General features: G+C 40.4%; 1 protein-coding gene, 1 long non-coding RNA gene and 1 other non-coding gene across 4 annotated transcripts; 2 read left to right on the top strand and 1 right to left on the bottom strand.

Moving 5' to 3' along the window:
• Positions 1–2,442: 2,442 nt before the first annotated feature.
• LOC125250723 lies at positions 2,443–2,561 on the bottom strand. Its single transcript, XR_007180857.1, has one exon. It is a non-coding gene; the product is annotated as a 5S ribosomal RNA (ribosomal RNA).
• A 1,284-nt stretch (positions 2,562–3,845) lies between these two features.
• On the top strand, positions 3,846–5,454 carry LOC125249618. Its single transcript, XM_048161944.1, has 2 exons — positions 3,846–4,632; positions 4,737–5,454. The coding sequence occupies exons 1-2, from the start codon at positions 4,251–4,253 to the stop codon at positions 5,108–5,110; spliced, it is 756 nt and encodes a 251-aa protein (XP_048017901.1). The 5' UTR covers positions 3,846–4,250; the 3' UTR covers positions 5,111–5,454.
• A 5,847-nt stretch (positions 5,455–11,301) lies between these two features.
• On the top strand, positions 11,302–14,420 carry LOC125265708. 2 transcript variants are annotated; one of them, XR_007184336.1, is made up of 4 exons: positions 11,302–11,554; positions 12,025–12,100; positions 12,342–12,665; positions 13,083–14,420. It is a non-coding gene; the product is annotated as an uncharacterized LOC125265708 (long non-coding RNA). The 2 variants fall into 2 exon arrangements; XR_007184338.1 differs by having other exon boundaries at positions 11,312–11,554; positions 12,442–12,665.
• The last annotated feature ends 9,934 nt before the right edge of the window (positions 14,421–24,354 follow it).

Below are 24,354 nucleotides of genomic sequence, written 5' to 3'. Positions count from 1 at the left end.
TATCAAGACAATCACCCTGACCATTTGTGAAAAGGAAGAACGATGACATTAGCATGTCATTGGGCAGGCTAATTCTATCACCATTCTTCCCCATTGTTCACCTCAGTCCTTAGACCTGGTGTGAACTGGACTCGCCAGACAGGTTTTGCTATGTGACTTGAAGTCACAAAGGATACAAAATAGACACACAGTGGACAAAATGGAGCAAATCTTCTCCATTTTTATTATCAAGAACTCTATATACTTCATGAGTGTTGTTTGTGTAGTACATGCAAACTATACAAACTTGCCTACCAAGGTATACATTAATGCATGGGTAAAAGGTCAATATAACTCAATGATGTTTGGTCTTTATGTTTTCAGCACAATGCCTAAGGTAATCTGAAATTGGTTTGGAAAGTGAATTATGCATAGGAAAAACCTTAAAGACATTGTTCTAAACGTGAACTTTAAGCTATGCAAATGAACCTCATGCAAGAGGGGGGCCATCCAGTGGCCACCTCTGACAGCATCAGCCAATCAAAACAGTGCATCTGAAAGGTGCAAATTTGCATTTCCCTCCCTCTCAGGACAGGTTAAAAGACTTGTTTCTGGGACAGATAATGGTTCCAGTTTTTCGGGTTGCTGCAGTCTCCCGTTCTGGTTCCAGGCTCCAGTTCTTGTTCCACTCCCGGTTCAAGGTTCCCGTCCCAAGATGTGCTAAGCTAAGTCCAACTTTACAGAGTTGTGAAGTTGCTCTCTCAAGACTCTGAAGCTCTAAAGAGAGAAACAAGGAAGTTCTGCAAGAAGTGAATTTGGGGAGTTTGAAAACTGCAACAGAGACAACGACTACAAGCTTAGCCCCCCATCTTCAACATATCTTCTGTACCAACTTCAAAATCCTCTCATCAGAGATCCTCCAGATCTGCGTGTTCCAGATCTGCACTCTACTTCAGAATCTAAAGATCCTTCCATCTGCGTGTTCCAGAGAATAAGGATCATCTGCACAGACATCAGAACCTTCAAGGCTTCTTCAAAGCTTCTTCTTCTGCGTGACCTTCTCTGTGCTCCAGGAGTTCAGCGTTCACAAGTACTTCGTGTTCAAGGCTGTGAAACGGATTCCAACTCCTTTCTTCCCACTGCAACGCTGCTCAGCTCAACAAGTGGAAGACGTCACCTTCGGATTCAGCACGACCAGGCAGACGTAAATATCACTTACCAAACCTCTTTCTAGAGACCTTGGCATTAGTGTATATTGTCAGTATATGATTATCTAATTTACATTAGATCTTGCATAGCTGATATCAGTTGATAACAAATAATCTCTTGGTTTATTTGTTGAATTCAGAATAAGGTTTGCCTTATTTCTTCTAGAGAAACTACAGTTTATCTCTCCATGAGATTAACTTGTAACTGCCATAGTAACATCCAACTCATTCACTTGCATTTATCAGTCTTTTTGCACTTTATCCATTCAGTAGTTGTTAGTTACTCTTGTCTATCCTTTTGTTAATAAAATCCATTTATTACATTTGTGTCTTCCTTGTGTTGATAATACAGAGGCTCTACAAGTTAACGATATCTCACAAATCCTTCAGATTGGTCAGATGATGAACTTCCTCCAATTCATATGATTGTAATTCAGTCAACAATCTTCCATGATTGTTCTTTATTGTCAAGGTGAAACTTGACTGGTGCCCCGAAAATACTGGAAGGAATCATCTGACTCAATATTAATATTAATACAAAATATTAATATTAATATTTAAGACCATAAACCACTAAATTGCAGTTGGTTCTTTCTTCATAATACATAATTTCATTTCTGAAAAAAATCACATTGTGTCTTATAAAATAATCAAGACATTCCAAATCTGAGCTCACCATTATTCCTGTCATGTTTCTCCATATCTCTTCTTCTTTCAAACCATTAAAATGTCTTAACCACAAATTATTTGAAATGGGTTTCTTAAAAACCTCTTCCCTAAAAACCTGATAAAACATTTTTACATTTCCTGATCTAAAAATCCATAATTTTATTTTGGGCTGTAAAAAAGACTTCAATATTTCCTTCTTTCCTGTTTGTCTTTTATCATAACTCTTTCCTCTTCCGTATCCACGTCATATCCATGTAGTCCATCCTTTATAACTTTACTCATTTTTCAGAAATCAAAAATAAGTAAACCACTCCCCAGACAGCACAAAGCTGCTGGTTTGTGGTTTAAAACAAAAAACTGAAAAAAACTATTCCTTTACTTAAATTTATAAACAAAAACCAAAATTGTTAACAGAAAACAGAGAGAACTTCTCTCCAAACTGCCACTTTGGCAAAAGCCTTGGAACGTACCACTATGCGCAATGAACAGGGGTGCTCAGAGTGGTATGGCCGTAAGCGAAATCTGCAGCCAAGAGTGGGCTATTTAAGATATTAAAAAACTCTTTATATTTTCAGAAAAAACATAAAGCTTACAGCACCTGGTATTCCCAGGCGGTCTCCTATCCAAGTACTAACCAGGCCCGACTCTGCTTAGCTTCCGAGATCAGACGAGATCGGGCGTGCTCAGAGTAGTATGGCCGGAAGCGAAATCTGCAGTCAAGAGTGGGCTATTTAAGACATTCAGACACTCTCTATATTTTCAGAAAAAACATAAAGCTTACAGCACCTGGTATTCCCAAGCAAATTCCCCTCCAAGTACCTAAGTGATCGTCAGCTGTCCAATGGTTGAGCAATGCTGAGCAATGTTAATTTTTTGTTAAAAAATATGTTTAACTTGAATTCTATTTTTCAAATTCTGACTAGCAGGCTCACCAGGGTATTTACGGTCAAGAGCTATGTTGTGAAAAAATTCACAAATCAAGAAGGTCAAGATGACACTGGTTTCTGGTATCGGTCAGATCCAGCTTTGAAAATAAATTTATGTGTTAAATGTGTGAATGTGTTTAATGTGATTAAACACTCGACGCTGAGAATATATCCTATGTGTTACAGGAGACCGCTTTGGTGACAGAGTCCATCCTTGCTGAGTTCCGGGGACCAGCCGGCCTTGACATCGATGGCATTCACCTGTTCAAGTGGCCAGAGGCAGTCAACGCTCACTGGGCAGTTGCGAGCAAGCACCTCAGTTGCATGCAGGTGGGTTAATGTCTTTGCGGTCATCGTGTGTCAAAACCATTCAAACTTGTATATGGCAACATTTCAAAAGGACACCAAAATAAATAAGGACCTTGTAGTATGTTGCGTGTTACAGGATCCCCCTGGCATACCGCTGTATTTGTCTGTGAAGGTGGTGGTGATGAACGGCGTCCGACTGAACAAGCTCAAGTGTCGGATCGGCAGGTTGAGTATAAAAATTTGAGGTTTTCGTCTGAAGTTGTTGCCAGTCTTTCCTATGTTGGGTGATGAGCACATGGCTGGGTGTTGTAGGCCGAGGCCTACCGGCCTTGTGGGCCTGGCCTAGGCCGGCCGCAAGGAGATCCGTTCGGTCGTCCAGAAGCAAGGAAAAGAGAGGGAGTGGCATTGTTCTCTAGCTTTTAACCTCTGGTCCAAGTCCAACCTCTTAAAGTTGATGTAGCCAATGAAGGTGTTGTATTTCCAGGTGACAACACACCTTCTGTCAGGGCTTTTATGACCAAGAAAGATTAACAAGCTCAGTTATTGATTAAGAACTATTAAAGTTTCTTGTAATACTGATGTGTTGCACAGGTATGGACATAACATAAATTACCAAATAGGAATCGAAAGTTGGAGTCCGTTGGAGATACCAAACATGCTACCCATGTGATTCCAGTTAACTATACATCGCAGGAATATTAATACCAAACTAGTTCAAAAGAGAAAATGAATACATAGAATAAAGCCCATGAAAGAAAAGTCATGAGATGGGAAACTTGGATACATGTTTATACATTTCCCAAATGGTTATATAGAGAATACATAGGATTAAAGGAGTTTATTTGTCCTTCTCAGAAAGAATGAGTCACTGGTCTCTGCCTGATCGTAAAAGGTCCAAGTATCTGTAACAGGACACCTAGTTCTGCCTGTAGTTTAGCTACGTTTGGGATGCTAGTTGCAGTTTTAGGGGGATGGGTTGACAGAGCTTTGATAGAGTGAGTTTATGGGTAATTCCTTAAATATAATGAATAATTTTGTGTGCCTGATTGGTCCAGATGCTACATAAGTGAGTGATTAAAACATAATATATATAAAGCTTTATTGCAGACACATGTTCATATAGCACATCATACAGTATAATTTAAAAAGAAAAGTGTCAATGATAATTTCAATGATACATTTTATTTCACAGCTCCAGTCATCACTTGTAAACATTGTACACAATAACAGTCAAAATGGAAATGTGTTTCAGGTATACTTGGTGTCCTTTGCCGTGCAGTGGAACCACCGCATGGCATCGCTCCGTGACGCTGGTGGTCATGGCCGGCAGACGTCGTGCTTGGACGAGCGGCAGATCCAGCGCATCAACCAGCAGGCCGAGGTTCTCTTTGGCAAGGAGCACATCCTGGAGCCCAACTTTGCTGCAACGATGCCGGTCCCAGAAGAGTACAAGCACCCCGACGAGGAGGAGCTCCTTGGTGTCGAGTATGCCATGTGCCAGTCCACCAGCTTCACTGCCAGGGAGTACTACGTGCAAAAAGGTAAAGTACTTGATCACACACTTAAACAATGATGACAAACCTGGTGCAAAAAAACCTATTGTTGTGTAGACACGCTTGTAATTAGTACGATTACATATTTGCAGTTGAGGAAGAGCAGTCGCATGAGGAGGAGGAGGAGGCTGAGCAGGGAGACGACGAGATGGCGGACGAAGGTCTCGGCATGTCTTCTGATACAGAGGAGGACCCGATAGACAGAGTCTGTGGGAAGCACGTCGTCCTCACCCAGGCAGAACAGGTGGAAGAGGAGGACAGTCCTGCCCTGCAAGACGCGCTGATGAGCCATCAACATCTGCATCTGCCAGGTATAGAGGAAGTGGAGGCACTGGCCTTGCTCCTCCTAGAACTGGCCGACAACAGCGACCACCACCTAGTGCCGACTGACCTCAGGCAGAAGGTCGCCGCCACTGACAGCTCTCTCCACGAACACGACAAGACCGCCGCCCACTTCGGGTCATGAGGCGGTCTCCCATCCAAGTACCTACCAGGCCTGACTCTGCTTAGCTTCCGAGATTGGGCGTGCTCAGAGTGGTATGGCCATAAGCGAAATCTGAGTGGGCTATCTGCTTTTTTTTTTTTTTTTTTTTTTTTACATTTTAAAAACAATCTGAATCACATTCAGGAAATGTTATATTGAAATTAAACCATGTATTTTCAATAAAAGGGTTATTCTGAACAAAATTCTTGTTAAATACTTCTTCTTTTGCTTACATTTTAAAATAATCAAATAATACTTGAAGAATAAAACACATCCTTTGCTTAAAAAGTTTACATACAGAAACATTCTTCTTTTTTTCCTTTACTGTATTCCTCCTTCTACAAATTATTAGGGGCCAAGCCCCAAAGGGGCTGTAGCCCCTATTGTAATTGTACATTTTCCCTTTTATTATTATTATTCTTCCTCCCGAATGGGAGTCTATGGCAGCCCTATCAACGGAACATGAGAAAATGATGAAATTTGGCACACTTGTAGTGATGGTCATGTCTAGAAATCTGACCAATTTTGGAGTCTCAAGGACCAACTCTATAGCGCCACCACCAGTTCAAAAATTCAACATTCTAAAGGTTATAACTTTTGAACCATTTGCTCTAGAAAAATACAATTTAGTACATCTGATTTGTCTCTTCATGCTGATTCTATTCAAATTCTTACATTAAGTCTCCACCCATTACAGTAGCGGCCATTTTGAAAAGTACAGTAGTCCGTTTTTTCGCTTCTCCTCCTTCAAAATTTGTCCAATTTTGTCCAAACTTTGATCAGGTGATCTTTGGTCTGAGCCGCACAGAAATGACTGAACAGATTTTTTTTATTCATCTTTGTTCAAAAGTTATGATGTCACGAAGTTAACGAGGTTGACCCAAAATTGCTATAGAGGCTGTATCTCGGCCAAACTTTGAGCAATCGAAACTAAAATTGGTACACTTGATCAAGACCATGATCTGAGGTTCCATGCCAAATTTGGGAACAGCGCCACCTACAGGTCATGAGATCTGAAAAATGGCTATTTTGGCCAATAACTTTTGAACACTTTATTAGAAAATCAAGATCTTGGTGTCTATGGATTCCCTGTGCCATGCCGAATCCGAGGATATCGAATTCGTCAACATCGGATGAACCACGTGTCCGCCATTTTGAATTTTGTCATAAATTGCAATAACTTTTAAACAATTTGACATATCTTCACACAAATTGGTATGTATGACCTTTAGAAGGTCCTGAAGGTACCTGAGAAGTTTCAACACAGCGCCACCTACTGTTCCACAGATGTAATGATTATTGCAAAACCACTTATAACTTTTGAAAACACTTTCCAAAACGTGTATGCTTTATGTCATTTTATTCCCTGGCTTATGCCGATTCCGACGATGTGTCATTTGTCATTTTCCTTAAATGTACCTGTCCGCCATATTGAAATAAATGGAAAACTGTTTTTTCGCTACTCCTCCTACAATTTTTGTCCAATTTTGTCCAAAATCAGCTCAGGTGATCTTTGGACCGAGCCGCACAGAAATGACTGAATGGATTTTTGATATTCGCTACCATTCCCAAGATATTCATCTCTGAATGTGACCTTGCTTGTGTTTGTTGTCTTATGCTAGTTAGCTTAGCATGCTAATTGCTTAGCATGCTAACCAGTTGTCATTCTCTTTAATGTGGCTCTTCAGTTATCAAGTTAACCATGAGCTTCATTAGCATTAAGTTAGCTTAGCATGCTAATATGGTTAGCATTCTAAGTAATGCTTTTTTTGTGAATTCTTTGTTAGACTAAAAGGTTTCTTCCACAGTCTGTTGAATGTGCATCCTCAAGTAGCTCAATGTGTAAAGTCAGGTACCTGACGAGCCCTGTACCTAAAGATAGTGGGTTCGAATCTCGGGTGGAGTGGTTTTATGAAATTGTGTGTTTTGATTCCTTTATTGCCTCTAGATTAGAAATAAATGCTTTTTGTTTCATGCTGTGTTCATTTTCATCTAAGCTTCTGTACTTTCTGAGTTCATTCTCGCCCATAATTCTGAACCAGGTGTTTCATGTTTGTTCATTTTCTGCTGTTTTTCTTCTTCCTGCTCTGTATTGCGCTACAGCATGATGAGCTGCAGAATGATCTAAAGTAAAGTTATTAAATATAACATTCAGTGCAGTTTCATAAAAATTCTTCTTTTTGAGTCCATTTTCACATAAACTAGTGAACTTCGGCAGTTGTGTCAACAGTCACCTGCACAGTGGTGCAATGACATGCGCAATGGACACTGGACCTGGAGGTTGTGGGTTCGAATCCCGTGTTGGGTGGTCATTATGCAATTGTGTGTAATGAGTCATTTTGATTCCTTTTTTATCCAAATAAGCATTGTACTAATCTTTATTCCTCTTGAATTAGATACAAGTGTTTTTAGTTCATTCTGTGTTCATTCTCATCTGAACTTCTATTGATTTTCATTTCATTTCCACCTGTCCTTCTGAACCAGCTGTTTTGCATGTACATTCAATTTCTGATGTTTTTGCTCTACCTGCTCCGTATTGCGCTACTGCCCCTTCTGGGGCTTGGCCCCGAATTGCTGCTTGCAGCTATATTTAATCTTGCAACTGTCAAAATCAAATTTAAAAAACAAACATTATTGACTTTACCTTTAAAACCAAACAAGAATATTGTTCTAGAATATATTCTTTATTTTCTCTTCTATAATTTGTATCCATTCATTTGGTATTATCTCCTTTAATTTTTCATATTGATTTTCTAAAACTACTTTACTTTCTTCTTCATAATTTTCTACAACTGCATCTTTTATTACTCAGCAAAAAACGGGGTATTACTTCATACATTATATCTTTGATTTGTCTTATCCCTGCATTATACCATTTTTTATAAAAAAATGTGTGTTCTCCCCTTTTAAGTAACTTATTTAAAAAACAGTGGTTGTCTTAAAATCTCATCTTTATTAAAAGACGTGAAAACAACATGATTACTATAATCTCCCCATGCTTTTAATACTTCTTTATAGTACTCAGGTATTCCATTCATCATATTTTCCTTTAGTTTCATCCATAACACTACATCTCCTATTTGACCACACTGGTTTAAGAAAAATCTCATTACCCCTTTCTAATCATATTTTTCATCCTTCCAATATTTCTTTACTAATTTTATTCTTATGCTTTTCATTCTTATTAATGGGTCTAATAATCCCAGCCCTCCTTCTTCAACTTTCCCAATTAAAGTATCATATGCAATTTTCGGTGGTTTGCCTTCCCATAAAAAATTTAAAATTAAAGATTTTATTTTTTTGTATACACATAATGACATGCTCACAGATCCTAATACATACCACATTTTTGATAAAAACAAAGAATTTATTACTAAATCCTTCCCTATTAAAAACAAGTTTCTTAATTTCCAGAAATGCAACCTCTTTTCCATTCCCTTTAAAACCTCCTCTCATACCAAATTCCTGATCACATTTTCATTTTCTCCAACCCTAATTCCTAGAATTTTCATATTCCCTTTCTGTTCTTTAAATGGTATTTTAACAGGTAATTCATTCGTTCTACCAATTCTCATGTATGTCGTTTTTTCTTTATTAACTTTTGCCCCCGTTCCTCTGCAGTATTTTCCCAAAACCTCCATTGCTTTTTCTATACTTTCAATATATTTAACAAACATTGTTGTGTCATCAGCATATTGATATATCTTATGTTCAGTTTCTTCTTCTTTTATTGATATTCCTTTGATATTTTTTTCCATTTCTATTGCCAGTCCTAGAGTTTCAGCCACTAAAGTGTATAACAATGCTGACATGGGGCAACCTTGTCTTATCGATCTTGTTATTTTAAAATGTTCAGTTAAAAACCCATTCACTTTAACCCTGTAAAACCCAAATATAGAAAAAAATTTTTTTTTTACCTCTGATATTGTTTTAGGAGGCCTCTGATGTAGAAATTAAAGATTTTCAAATATTTTACATTTTAGTAAGTTTTTAGGGAAATGTTGTAATATTGCAACGAATTTCTGTATTTGTACTCACTTTGTCTGAACCAACCCAGTCTCACGGCAGTTCATGATTTGGTCATGTAATTTAACCTATTTATTCGTGGCAGGGACACGTTTATTCCGTTATTTTCGTAATTTCAGCTCGTTTTTTAAACTAATGCATTTTAATTGGATGCATCTTTCGTGCAACAACACGATTCTTTCTGCCAGTCGCGCTGCAGCAAAGAAACTGTTTAATCAACATTTATTCACGAGATCTTATCACGGTTTATATATGTGCAGTGCTGCTGCTACCCATTTTGGTGCCCTAACCATAATTCTTTTATGATTTTAAAAATAAAGCCAGTCCTTTATATACCTCCTACTGTTTAAGTCAAACTTCGTCAGGTGCTACGCAAATTGCGCAATCCAACGGACCACTTGGCTTGATGGGATATCGAGTTGTTGGGGGGCACCATCTCTAGAGCAATTAAATAGTCTTGTTATGCCTGAAAAGTACCTAATAATATATACTGAAATAATATCGGCATTATAATTACTGACTATGATTATTGATTTTTCATTAGGCTATTTTTGGTGCCCCCTCAGCAAGTCGGTTCCCTACGCACAGCGCGTGATGCGCGTGGTGGCGCTGTATATTAATTATGTATTATTATTTCGGTCTTTTTCGGTTATTATTTCGAAGCTGGGTTGCTTTGCTGTTTATTGATATTTTTAAGACTATAACGCTACATCTATCAACATTAATTTAGATGTTAACCCAGCTAACCAAAATACGTGACTGTTACGTAACTTCAACGTAATTTGGTGACCAAACTTTCGTCGTGGCGACGTAGCTACGTTGTCTCAACCGGAAAAGTGAAATTCCCGGATACGTTGCCACAACGTAACTTTGTGACGTTGCCAGTTAGTAACTGCAACGTCGTGGCAACGTTGTGTATCATTGGTTGTGTATTGGTAATCAGTTGGTAATTTTTATATTTATTTATTTTTCTATGGGCGGACATGCAGTAGTTTAACCTAATTTATGTCCTCATTTGCCCAAACTAATTTAAAGGCTATTCCAACAGCTGTGAACAATGAATGTTGAGCTCAAAATGAATTCAATTCATTTATTTTGAAAAACATGCAGAACATGAACAAAAATCCAAATAAAAATAATGAAATACACCCAAACTATAAATAAAAACATATCGCCTACAGCGAAACATAAAATAAAAGCATTCAAGACGTTTTGCACTCAGTATCATTAAAAACATATGCTATGCTAGCGTACCATTTTGCCAACATATATTTCAGACGTTCAATCACAAAGGTAAAAATATTAACATAAAGTACTTAAGGTAGACTGTGGGGTAATGTTACTTAACCAATCTGACGCAGTTGTTGAACTTTATTGCTATAAAACTGACGAGAAACACGGAGAAACGTCGACACATCCTCTCCAGCAGCTTGAATGTTTTCCCGGTTGCCATGGCAACTCTAACAGCCACCAGCACTAACGTAAACATAACAATAAAAAAAGGTTTTGCGTCTTTCCAAAGTTAACTTTATACATTTTTTGAAAGCCATTTATTCGTTGTCACCTCGGAAACGAATTCTTCTCTCAGAAAAATTAACTTTACTCTCTTGTCAACATACTGTGCGCGCGGCGCGCACTCCATTTGTGGAGGCGCGCGCTGTATGTCACGTCACTATATATAAAAAGCAATCATCCATATTCTGACTTGGTGAAAAGAATTTTTTTTTTTCTTAGGGGACATTTCAGTCTTGTGTCTGACGTTTAATTACACATTTTAAATGGCAAATTCTGGTAATAATAACATATAAAGAACGCGTAAATGATGGTAATGAAATTACCAGCACATGACGTTGCTGTAACGTTGCCAGTAAGTCATGGAATGACCATTATATTACGAATAGAGGACGTATCTGGAACGTCCTTGGTTTTCTTATAACGTTAGGAGATCGTACTGACAACCTTGTGATATGGTAATTTGATGGTAATAATATTACGGGCATACAACGTTGTAGTTACGTTACTAGTAAGTCATGGAATTACCAATATATTACGAATAGAGTACGTATCTGGAACGTCCTTGGTAATCTTATAACGTTAGGGGGTCGTTCTCACGACGTTGTGAGATGGTAATCTGAAGGTAATGAAATTACCCAGATAGCAACAGACTCCGGGGCGGATCCGCCTTCAAGTCGCCAGCTCCGCTGTACGCTCAGATTCAATTTGGCAACGCGCACAGGATATGCCCCGCCTCCGCACAGCGCACTGTCAACTCGCGGACTCGTTACAGATGCTGGGCGGATTCACTGACCGGACGCGCCTTTTTTCAACTGTCGTCGTCACTGAATCCTTCTCCTCACCGTGGAAAAGCTGGAGCCGGCAGGTCGGTGAAGACTAAACACGGTAAGAAAAGTTAAAATATGCTTTATTTGTTCAGCTGTATCCAGTAACATTACCGTTCATTGCTTTGTTTGATGTTTTTAAAAATGACTGTGGCCAAGTTAGCTCTTAGTGTCATTAGCGTTACTTAGATTTGAGTAAAAAAATAATTTGGCTAATAACCTTTTGAGTACAACGCTATTTGGACAGAATTTCTTTATATTTCTGGGAGGTGGGGTGATTTAATAAGCTGTCCGGGTTTAAGTCCAATCCTAAACGCAAATTTTCACTCCTTTCCAGTAAAATAGCAAGCGAGATAAGCTAATGTTAGGCCTAACGTTACCTGTTCTTTTCACTGAACTTCTAGTTGTTTGAGTCTATTTTTTTGTTTACATGAGGTGGAGAATATATGTAAAGTTGTTTCAGATCATTATTTCATATATTAATTCATAATTAATAAGTTACTGTGTGTGTGTGTGTGTGTTCTGTTGCAGCTTACAGCTCATTCAAGTGCCGCCAGTGTGTTTTTGGAGTATTTCTTCTTTCTATTTCATCTTTCATCTGAGGAAAGTAAGATTAAAAACTGTTTTAAACTTGATTTAGCTAGTTCTTTTGTCAAATACTGATAATGGTCCACAACTACAGCTTTTAACATGTAATAAATGTGCCGTTTTAAAAGATTTATACCTATAATTGATGGGTTAAAGTTTAAAAACCCACTTGTATCAGTAAACTTTAGTTGTAGTATACTAGTTTGAGTCTATTTTTGTTTACATTTGACAATTCTCCACCTCATGTAATGTTGTTTCAGATCATTATTTCATATCATAGAGAGGAAATGTCATTGCTCCCTATGTAGGCCTCACCGAGCCATGAGATTCAATCAAAATATCTTAATTTGTGTTCTGAAGATGAACGAAGGCATCACGGGTGTAGAACGACATGAGGGTAAGTAATAAATGACATTATTTTCATTTTTGGGTGAACTAACCCTTCAACTATAAGAAATTGACAAGATTTTTGTTACATTTTCTATTTTATCCCGTGCAACTGTTGGGCGCCATGACACAAAATGTGTCACAAGGAACATCCTTTCCCGCATTCAACCACATGGAGTCCAAGAAGTTCCTCCTGTGTAAGTAAATGTAATAAGTTTTGCCTGGCTAAAAAATTTAAGTACATTTATTTTTTTGCCAACACATAACTTTTTTTGTTGTTGTTCAAAATGTATGTAACGAGTGAGTTCACACTGGGACTATTTCAGACTGGTTCTGGTCGGCAGCACTGTGGAGTAGCACAGTATCTGTGTGACTCGTCATAGACATAAACAGAGAGAAATAGCTCCGGCTATAATGTTCTTCCGCAAGATGCATGTAGTTCTGTTTATTAACCGCTAGAGCACCAAAAGTTACATAGTGTACCTATAAATGTCAGATAGTACACTTTTGTTTTTAAAGCAGTGGTTATGTGTATCCTTTTTAAAAAAAAAAAAAAAAAACTGGTAGCTTCAATGTGAATTAATTTTTTAAATAAATCTGCTTGTGTATTACAGGTGCTGTGAGAAAGAACCATGTATCACGTACCGCCACTGATGAAGACATTACAAAACACAATACGATGGTTCAGCCTGGCAGCTGATAGGGGAAGCTCCAGGAACCGTCCCACTGTGAGCACCCAACAGTAGAGTTTCAGAGTATCATTGGCTACGTTTACATGCACCGATTTTCGTCAATCTGAATTAATTGAATCTGATTGCAGATCTGTTTACATGTACTATAAACATTGTAATCTGATTCAAATATCCATTTATATTTGTTTTATATACATTCCGATTAAAACTTTGATGTCATATCAATCACACTTGCGGTAACCCAGGTTGCGTCAACAGAGTCAGAGATATTGTCAAATGCAGCAAATCTTGGCAATATTAAGAGGATTTGGTATTTCCAATTAATGTAGGCCTGTTACATACTTCTAGTCTATTATTATTACTATTAGGTTAGGCTTCTTTCTTTTATTATTAAATTAATATTATAATAAATTTGCCCCACAATTTCATAGCGCATCGCCGCATAACTGGCGTGCTCTGAGAATAATATAACTTATAAGATTAGGCTATTAGCTATCTTTGAAAATGATTTAAACTTTTTTTAGGTCTGATACAATGAATTATAGGCCTATAATTAAAGTTATTAAGAATGTCAATGAAAATTAAGCGCAGCTTTACTTCAAGCACTGACTTTAAAAAACAAACCACCTGTTTAACACGAAATACTATTATTCTCATTTGTTTCACTAGCTTATATGTACGGCCACAAGTGAAATAATGGAATAAATTTAGACAGTTACATAGGCTACCGTTATCAGCATTTTATGTTGAAATTTGTCTCTGAGAATATGCTTTGTTAAAGCAGCCTCAGACAGCTCAGTCACTTTTTACTTTTTGTGGTGAATACTGACCGAGTTTGAGACTTTTTCATCAGCATAACTCTTGCGCAAAGTTTGGACGTTGCTTCTTGTGTGATATCCACTGGCTCCCCGTCTTGTCTTAAAACGGAAGAATATTGTGACGAAGTGATACATACGCCACTGCCTGTTGACATACATCTTTACAACTAAAGACGTGAACGTTAACTTTAAATGCGTGTCAGCATTGCACTGTTGTGCCCCAGAGGCTTCTGAATACTATTGAGAAAGTAGTCGGATTCAATGTTTACATGGTTATTTTTTGCTGTTTGATCGGATTAGAAAAGGAATAAACCACCCCTTCCAATCCGATCGAAATTTCATTCAGATCGATTAAGGTGTTTACATGAACGTTTTTCAATCCGATTGAGCCGTCAATCCGATTACAAATGGATTATTTGGGTGCATGTAAACGTAGCCAATGTTAACTTCAGTGTTTTGAAGTGTTCATTTAAAATCGCAACAGTTACAATAAAATAAAGAATGTTCAAGTTTATTTTTAAATAAATGTTTTAATTGTTTTAATTTCTATTCAAAGAATCTTAAAAAAAATCCAGTTTCTACAAAAAAATGAAGCAGTACAACTGTTTACAACATTAATAACAAAAATGTTGCTCGAATATTTACTCTTAAGTGTTATTTTTCATTAAATAAAAAATGTTTTTGGTACAATTTATGGTTGCATTTCATTTTCTGTAATTCTATTCAATACCTATTAATGTACATAAATAATAAAACTATAAAAATAGTAATAGTAATTACATACTCTAAATATATTTACAAACTATTTTTATAGTTTTATTGTAACTGGCTAAAGTTTTGAATGATTTCATCATGTTTTATTAATATTAATAAAGGTAAACATTAAATATTCAAGCTTTTATAGAGCAATCCAGTCTGTCTGATGTTGGTCCATTAGATTTTAAATATTTCTGTGTAGCCAGTTTTGGCCAGAATACTATTTCGAGAGTGATCTGAAAGGTATCCAGACCAAATGAACCACATAAACGGGTCCAGATCGGATCCGCGGCGGATCAGCTGCTTCATAAACGGGTCCAGATCGGATCCGCGGCGGATCAGCTGCTTCATAAACGGGTCCAGATCGGATCCGCGGCGGATCAGCTGCTTCATGAACGGGTCCAGATCGGATCCGCGGCGGATGAACTACTTTATCGGCGGACACGGGGCGGGTCTCTTCCGGATCTGAACTGGATCCGCAATCCTTATCTGTTCCGGATCCGCTGCGCTGTGCAAGTGGACTCCGTTCCGGACCCGTTTTGCGGATCCGTACCGGAGCTTGTGATACCGCCGGGGCGGATCCGTTGCGGAGTCAGTTTGCTATCTGGGTACTGGCATGCGACGTCGTAGTTATTGTCAGTTAGTAAGTCATGAAATTACCAAAAAGTACGAATACATTACGTAACTGTTACGTCGTGTGTTAGCTTATCATTGTATTCATTCATTTCTTTATTTTAATAATATTATTATTAAGCCAGAACACGGGCTGAGCGGGGCTCATTCTAAGCCCATTAGCCACAATGCAATGCGGACATTCATATCACAGAATGTGACAGCGATCAGCGGGTCAGCCTTTACAATATATTTAAGTCTTTAGAGTCTAAAGTTTTTTTAAAAAAATTGAAAAGCCCAAAGATCTGTAGGCCTATCTCTGCTAAATGAATTTAACATACGTTTGTGATGCCCTTTTTTTTGTTGTTCTTTTTATTTAAACTATATTGTTACTAAATGTGAAAATGTGTAAAAGTAATGTGTCAAGGACTTGATATTGAATTCTGTAATTTAAAAAATTCAATAAATAAATAAATAAATAAATAAATAAATAAAAAAGAACCATTGCGCATCTTACAGCAAAAAAAAAGTACATTTAATCTGTGTTTTTGTCACCAGCAATACAGTACGTTGCTCAGTTTTATTACAGTAAGTTAAGCTCCAAAATATATATATTTTAAAGCTCTAGGGAGTTTCTTCTGATGCCCTGTTGAAATAATAAAAATAATTTTAATTCATTTAATTTAATTTTTCGTAAGGTTTTTTTTTTTTTTTTTTAACAATATCCGGATGACGGAGCTCTCCCCAGTTACTTCCTCTCTGGAGTCGTTGATTAAGGTAGGCTAAAATTATTACCTCATGAACAAGTAGCCTATATCATTTTTATGAAATATACATGCAAAAGTGTAGTCAAGTATGTAACGTTATGTTGCTGGGGTTTTGTCATGACTGCCTTATGCCCTATTTTAACTTTTTTGACATTGCTTTGGTGTTTCCATTTGTCTGATATAAAACCCTATAAAGTGCTAACTGCATGTCCTAGCATGTCACATGTTAGTGTAGCCTGCTAGTTCACAAACATTTTCTCAACTCTTCCTTTTCGCTTCTCGTGTAATTTAATAATGTGATATTAACATTTGGCATGCAATAGACATGAAATTGTCAAATTTTTCCTTTTTTCCTTTCCTTTATGGACTATGTTCTGTCTCTCATCTGGGCAACACACACACACACTGTATTATTGTGTAAATGGCAGTTAAAAATCAGAGAAATGTTTACCCTTATCACAATGTCATCACGAACAAAGTTCAAAACTCAGAAAAATGACTGGTTAAGACAATTTGACCATTGAAATTAAGAAAACACATAGCATCCCTTGCATAGTGTGATTTTAAATCATATAGTGTGATATTAATTCAGAATGTTTCTATGGGTAGCCTATATTATACATAAATAACTTTCTCTTTTTGTTTCTTTTTTTCTCAGACAACATGGTTTCTAATAAAAAGAAATGCCCCAACTGCCCCCAGGTCATGCCCTGTGCCACTAAGATTTGTAAGGCCTGTGGGGCAGAGCAGCCCAAGAAGGCTCGTTTGATGAAGAGGCTGCAGGCCCTTGATATGAAGAAGGGGGAGTGGCTTGGCAATCTTAAAAAAAAAACACAATGAGGCAGCCATGCGGGATGAAGCCATCATTTTGGTGTGTACATTTAACACTACCTTTTTTAATAGTGTCGCCACATTTACCAGTCCTGATTGAGTGACATTTTTGACAGAAGATCATAATATATTTTTCAAATTCTTTTATTTTTATTTTTGAAAAGGGTGATTTAAACCAGATTTCTGAAATATAGAGTTTACCGACCTCTAAACAGTTTAAACACCAAATGCAACTTGAAGGTTCTCTTTCACACAGTTAAAGCCTAGTGCAGGCATGTTAAACTCAAACACACGGTGGTCCAAAATTAAAAACTGGGTCCAAGTTGCGGGCCAGGTAAATCTTTATTGAAAAACTGACTTAAATTGAGCATGTGATTCTCCCTTTCAGTAGTATGTGATGAATTTAATGTAGTCATGGCATTCATGTAATATTAATAAGGAATTTAGGTACTACTGATAAAAGTGGAGGGGTAAGGTGCACAGTTCTGAAAAGCTATATACATTAAAATAGAAAGATAAATATGGTTTGTGTAAGGACTTAGCCTATTTATTAGCTCAATTTAATTGTTACAGGGAATAAGAATTGAATCAACTGTAAATGATTCACTGTAAATGATTCAGAATTAATATTTAACACTTCATCAATTATTCGTCCAGCGAAAATTGAGGTTAGAGTATTTTACCAATTCTGGATAAAATATTATTCTGCGGCCAACAGTAACAATATTTTATTATGATTATTGTTATTATTGTAATTATTATATTATAAGCAAGAGGTAACTTGATCTTTGAGTTTAAGACAGTAATTTGATACACAGCACAAGAAACTCGTATATGTGAAAATCAAAACAAGATTTATTGACTACTTCTAATGATTACAGGAAACTAAGGCTAAACACACACACACACACACACATACATACATTCACACGTTCGCGGAGTTGATGAGTTATGAAAAGTCCCAAGTTCAGTGCTAACTTAACTCATAACCTGAGGAAAATCACAAAAGCAGAGCTTTGGCTTGATTCTTTAGGTTTAAAGGCGTTTCACCAGTTTCCAGCAAGAGAGAGAGAAGTTTGCTTGTACCTGCGTTTGCTGTGACAGCTGAGGTAATCGGGTTGTTCCGTGACTCGTGTACAGCGGAATCCCGTTCTGGATTGGCTGTCTTTCAGGTGACGTCTTCTCGGGAAAGCCCTGTGGGTTGCGCGGAAGCTTTGAAGGATGCTGCTGGCTGGTGTGGTGCGCTGTTCTGAGCGTCTGGCTTGAGCGGCTCTCTTCTTGGGAGACTTTGGTCAGATATTTCACAGAGGGTTGCGGAGTCTGGATGTGACGGCTGTCGAATGATCAGCGGCGTAGCTCGTGGTTGAAATCGGGTGTTAGATGGAAAATCAGCCCCGGTCAATCAGTTATCAATGACCCATGCGACTTTTCCGCCGTGGTCAAAGTAGCGGTGTTTTCGGCTACCGGCTTCTGACCGATTTCGAGCGATTTCTGACCGACTTCTGGCTTCCAGCTTCTGACTTCCAGCTTCTGACATTAGCTTGTTCGGACAGCATAGTTTTAACTTTGACCGGAGTCACGAGTGACCGGGTCACGATGGACGGTCAACACAAGGGAGGTATTGATAGGACAGATTCGTCTTTAAATCCGTTGATGGGTATTTTCCTGTTCCGTCCGATAATACAAGAGGGTTTTGTGAGAGAATCAATAGATTTAATGTGATCAAATCCACGTGATGGGTTCTGATTAGTTTATTGCTGATGAGCTAAGAAGTCCTTTAGACAGAGTCCTTTGTTAAAAGAAGTCACGTCATCACTTCAGGAAATGGATCTTTTGGACCAAATGAAGCTTTGTTCAATCATGCCTCTGGCTGATGAAGCCATTTGGTAACGTCTGTCGAACGAGTCCCTACAGAGTCCCCCTTTTGCTTGGCGAGGTTCCTGGTGCGAACGTCGGCAGGCACTGGAACAAGAGGCAGAGAGAGAGAACAGACAAACACAAAACACAAACAACGCTTCCCTCACTTGGCTGAATCCTGGTGAAGGACTTGGGTATCTTGGAGTAAACGGGTTAGGAACACTTCAACTAACATAGGGGCGTACTGTTTAAGATCAGTTGTGATTGGGTGGTTTCGACTAATCTAATTGTCAGTGGTTCGACGAGGAGGTAGAGGCGTAATTTCAATCAGGTTGGTTGAGTTCTCGGGTTCAGGTTCTTGGTCAGTTCTATCACGTCGGAAAATGCGCGGGACGCCCGACGTGCATCTATCAAAAGACTCTTGCACGGCATTCATTCGCTTGTGCAGGATGAAGGCCAGTGTCAAGGTCACAATATATCCTACAACAGTAGAGATGCAAAGTGCTGTGTCAGCAGCAGACCAAGACCGAATGAATGACACGCCAGCGGGCGGAAGGCGAGCTATAGCTTCTAAGGCTGTATCAACAGGAGTCAGATCAATAAGTTGTGTTCCTTCCTCCCTGATCCTTTCTTCCAATTCCGGATCGAGGACGAAGGAATGCTGTTTGAAGAACGGTGAGATTTCAAGTTCCGCCTGGTGCTCATCGTCGTGATACACTGCAAGATCGTCAATATGGAGGATCGAGCCCTTAGGGACATTGATCCAGAGAGTTTGTTTAGGCAGGATAATGCACGTGGCAGTGTCGTGTTGATCATAGGTAAGGGTAGCGGTACGTGCAGGGGTGTTGACTAACCATTGGTTTCCTATGATTTCGGCTTGCGTTGCCTCGACTTGAGACCATGGTGTAGCTTCAGCGGGGCAGCTAGTGTCGGGTCTAATTGATTCTAGGCCGCAGATGCCCTCGGTATTGTCGCGGACGAATGGTTTACATGGGCAAAGGTAATGAATGTCTTTAGTGAGCGTACACAATTTTAGGTTTGGGGCTAGATACAACTGTTCGTTGTTATCATGGTACGCCACGACCTCAGGAGTGTGTATTTTGACATAGGTGTTCCTTTGCCAAAATCAAACATTCACAATGTCTTTGAGCCTGTAAATATTATTCGAATCGATAATGGGCAAGCTGAGGAGGAAGACTAATGATAGTGAAAGAGGAAAAAGAAAGCATGAGGAGAGAGAGAAAATAAAACACTAAGAGACACAAGGACACTGAGTTTACTAGAGCAAAGTGAGTGTCACGTGTGAAGCGACTCCTTTCTACTAGAGGTTGTTCCTAGCAGTGCTGTGGAGGAGCATGTGTAAGTGTTGTGTAAAATAAAAATAGAAAAAAAAACTTTCCCTAGAATGACAGAGTCATTAGTGGGGTATAGAGTAGGGGATTGTCGGTCTGTGTCAGTGGGTTTGAACCTCCCCCTTTTCCTGTCGGTTGGAACCTTGGTGCCTCTTTATCTGGTTCCGATGGACCCATCGAAGGACAGGCTCATTGCGGCCTTGTCTGATTTTGATTCGGTAGGCGACAGGTGAGAGCTTGTCCACAATCTCATGTGGTCCTGTCCAGTGAGGTAGGAATTTCTTTGACAGGCGATGGGGAGCTTTCTGCCTTGGCTGGGCAAAGCTGTAGTACCACACTTTGTCTCCGACATTGAGTTCTTGGTAAGAGGCCCTTTTGTCGTAGTAGGCTTTACGACCTTCCGCACTTCTTTGGAGGTTTTGTTGTGCGAAGGCGAAAGTCGCTCTCAGGTGCTGATGCAACTTTTCCAGATACTGGTGAGTGGTGTAGGCGGTGACAAGGTTCATGTCACCAGGTTGGTACAGCAGGTGTAGCGGTAGTGTCATTTGTCGCCCTGTCATCATTTCGAATGGGGCTACTCCGGTAGACCTGTGAGGGGTGGCCCTGATGGCCATCAGTACCAGAGGGAGCTTGATATCCCAATCCTTTTGGTTGGCGGACACATACTTCTTCAACATGCTTGCCACTGTCTTGTTGGCCCGTTCGACCTGCCCTGAGGAAATTGGATGATGGCTTATGTGAAGCTTGGCCTGTATGCCCAGGAGTTTCCATACATCCTGCATAACCTCAGCGGTGAAGTGGGTTCCTCGGTCAGAGTTGACTTTTAGAGGCAGTCCAAATCTTGAGAAGATGTGGTTCATTAACAGGCAGGCTGTTGTTTCTGCTGTATCGTTGGGAGCTGGGAGACACTCTACCCACTTTGTGAATTCGCAAACCACGGTGAGGAAGTATTTGTTACCCCGTGTTGACCGTGGCAGGGATCCTACCCAATCTATTTGGAGGTCTGACCATGGGAAGGTCATTCCTTTCCGTTGTAGTGGTGCTCTGTGGTTTGGGTTTGCCGGATGGAACTGGCAACACACCAGGCATCCTTTTACGTATTCTGTCACATCTTGCTGCATGCCAGGCCAATATGCTACTTGTTTGAGCGTTTCATAGGTGGCCTTGGCGCCATGGTGTCCAGCGCATGGTGCATCGTGGGCGTGTGTCAGCATTATCCCCTTTGGCTCTGAGGAACTACAAGCTTTGGCGCAGTTAGGGGCTCAGGGACATATGTGAGAACGCCGTCCTTGAGATGCAGCATGTGCTTGATTGAGTGAAGGTGGTGGAGATCAGAGGAATTGGATAGGTCGGAGGTGGAAATGGGATGAGTTAATGGGTCGGAAATGTGAGCGGCAATGGTTTGCAGCGTTGGATCCGACGCTTGGAGGGTGAGGAGATCATCCGCAGTGAACTGAGGTGAGAGTTCAACATGGGCGGGGGTTTGCGCGCCAGTGGCGTGCTGGTGGCGGGTTATGGCAGCAACTGAAGGGTTGGGTGGGAGGGATGGGAATTTCCAAGGCTCTCCATGTGATGCACCTGCTTTGGCAAGGGCATCGGTTTGGTCATTGAGATCTTTGTCTTGCCCTGGTTGGCGTGAATGACCACGGACCTTTTTCCAGTAGATAATCATGTCATGTGTGGTGACAATGGCATCGCATGCTTGGAAAAGTTCCTGATGTTTGACAGGCTTGTTGTTAGCTGTCTTGAATCCGTTCTGTTTCCATCCGTTGAATTCAGCTGGGGAGTTGGCATAGCCGAAGGGGCACCTTGTGAAGGTGAATTGTCGATTGCCAAAGGTGAACGCCAACTTGTGTTGGTCATCAGGGTGGACAGGGATTGTCCAAAATCCTGAGGCGACGTCCAGTGTGGATAGGATCGTGGAGCCTTTGATTTTGGGAATCTCTTGGTCCAATTGAGTCATAGGCCATCGCGATAAGAGAACTTGCTGGTTCAATTTGCGATAGTCAATGGTGGGCCGCCATTTGCCGTTTGGCTTTAGGACTGGCCATATCGGGGCGGAGTAGGTGCTGTTGCAGGGTCGGATGACCCCCTTTTGTAGCATGGAGTCAATGATATCTTGCACTGATTCGTATGATGCTATCGGAATCTTGTACTGCCGCACAAATGTCGGTGGCGCATTTGGGTGAGTTGGGATGCGCACCATGTGGATATCAGTCAGGCCACAGTCCAGGGAATCCTTTGCGAAGGAGTCCTTGTATTTGCACAGAACTTCTTTGAGTCCTTGGCGATCCATTTCACTGTGGAGGGCATCCGCCTCGCTCAGGATTTGTTGGACTTGTGCATTGAACCCGATGTAGGGTTCCTCTGAGTCCTTTGAGGGACTGTGGGCCTTGACGATCTGTTCTACAGGTGACTCTGTTGTAGTCTGTGTTGACACAGCATAGATAGCGAGGTGAGTGTCATCTGTAAGTTCTGATTGGCAGACACTTTCTTTAGGCACCGGCAGAATAGAAGTGATGGCGATGATCTCATGGGGCTTTGTGAAAGTTACGGTGTTGTGGCATTCATCTGACATTAGTTCAACTGGTATGTGGCCGATGACAGGAACTGTCAGTTCAAAGTCATGGAACGCCTGGTTGATGAGCCATCCCAGGTGACTGGCTTTTGGCACATTGATGTCTTTGGCCGTACAGTTGTTGAACAACACATACACAGCACGAGATGACACTTCTATGAGAGGTGTGGCTTCCAAGGTCAGTCCTAGTTTTAGGCAGGTCCTGGAAGGTTGGAAGAAGCCTAGCTTACTGTTAAGGGTCTGGCCAGGTCGCATGTTGAGGCGGACACTGACACTCTTGCTGTAAGCGGGGATTGTGGCTTCTTGCTCGTTGATCATGGCGCATGCATCTGGTATTGTTTGACCAGACCGAAGATTCTTGAGGTTGACTGAAGATGTCAATTGGTGTGACAAGGGAGCCCATATGACGTCATTCACGGTGTCAACGCAGGCGTTGAGACGGACCATGATGTCTGCTCCTATGTAGATGTCATGAGGCAGGTTGGGGACAACCAGGAAGTAGTGACTCAAGAGTCTGTCGTTCCATCGTATGTCTGCAGCACAGACAATCTTGGAGGTAGCCATGGTTGTTGACCATGGATTGAGAGGGAAGCGGCTATGCTTCGAGACGTGTGGTATGCTCTGATTTGTCTGCTTCAATGTTCTGAAGAGCTTCAGGCTGATAGCTGAGTTTTCAGCCCACAGGGCTAATGCTGCATCAGGCACTGATATGTCTTGGACATTTATGGCAGTCATGATTCGGAGGGAACCTGAGTCTGACGCTTGCAGTGAGCAGAGGAATGGGTCTTGGTTCCTGTTGCTTGGAGTGGAACTTGCTCTTGACTTTGAACTTGCATCGTCAGTCAGTGGATGGAGGGTGGTGTCTGTGACTTGACACTGCAATTCGTTGGAGTTTACTGACTGGAGGGGCAGAGGCTCATGGACTTGTGTCCACATCTTCAGGTGTTTGAAGTCTATTAAGGGTTCAAAGCGGTTAAGCAGGTCTTTCCCAATGAGGAGAGGATATGTGTTGAGTGGTGAGACGTATACTGGGTGAACAAGGTTCATTGGTCCCACTGTTAGGTGAATTGGGGCCACATGTTTTAGTTGTAGGCCTGTGTGGGAATATGCTTGGAGGTTCAGCTCACACCTTTGAAGTTTGAAGGTTCCGTTAGACCTCTTTGTTCTGTTTTGGACTTCTTCAAGGAGTTCTGTTGACATTAGGGTGATGTCAGCTCCAGTGTCGAGGAGGGCTTCGACCTTGATGTGTTGTTCGATGATAATGGAGAGGTAAAACTTTCTTGCGATACCTTTCTCAATAAGATCACCCAGGAGTTGGGGGACTGGAGTTTGGGATGATAGAGGTAGGATGTCAGCATTTATTTCATTTTCTTCGGAGGAGTGGCAGACGACCAAGACAGCACTTTCAGGAACTGGAGTGGTTTCCACAGCAGGTGTTTGTTGGACACTGCTGTGATCTGACCCATCAGGTGTTGGATCAGTTTCTGTCTGTTTTGCAGGATGTTCAGGTGGGATTTCTTGTCCGTTTGAAGTTATGGTGCTTGTGGTTCTCTGAGAGAGAGATGAGGTGCTGTTCTCTGAGGTGTGTTGAGTCAGGTGGTCGCTGCCATCTCGTCCGGCCGC

The sequence above is a fragment of the Megalobrama amblycephala genome, linkage group LG1 (genome assembly GCF_018812025.1).
Source record: "Megalobrama amblycephala isolate DHTTF-2021 linkage group LG1, ASM1881202v1, whole genome shotgun sequence".
In the NCBI taxonomy this organism is placed as follows: domain Eukaryota; kingdom Metazoa; phylum Chordata; class Actinopteri; order Cypriniformes; family Xenocyprididae; genus Megalobrama; species Megalobrama amblycephala.
Note: the sequence above shows the minus strand (reverse complement) of the source record. Positions and strands in the feature narration are given on the sequence as shown.

Excerpts from the sequence above, each read along its gene's own strand:
- LOC125249618 (XM_048161944.1), top strand. The coding sequence starts at position 4,251 with ATGATAATTTCAATGATACATTTTATTTCACAGCTCCAGTCATCACTT. Across the intron at positions 4,633-4,736 it reads GGAGTACTACGTGCAAAAAG|TTGAGGAAGAGCAGTCGCAT; the intron begins GTAAAGTACTTG and ends ACATATTTGCAG.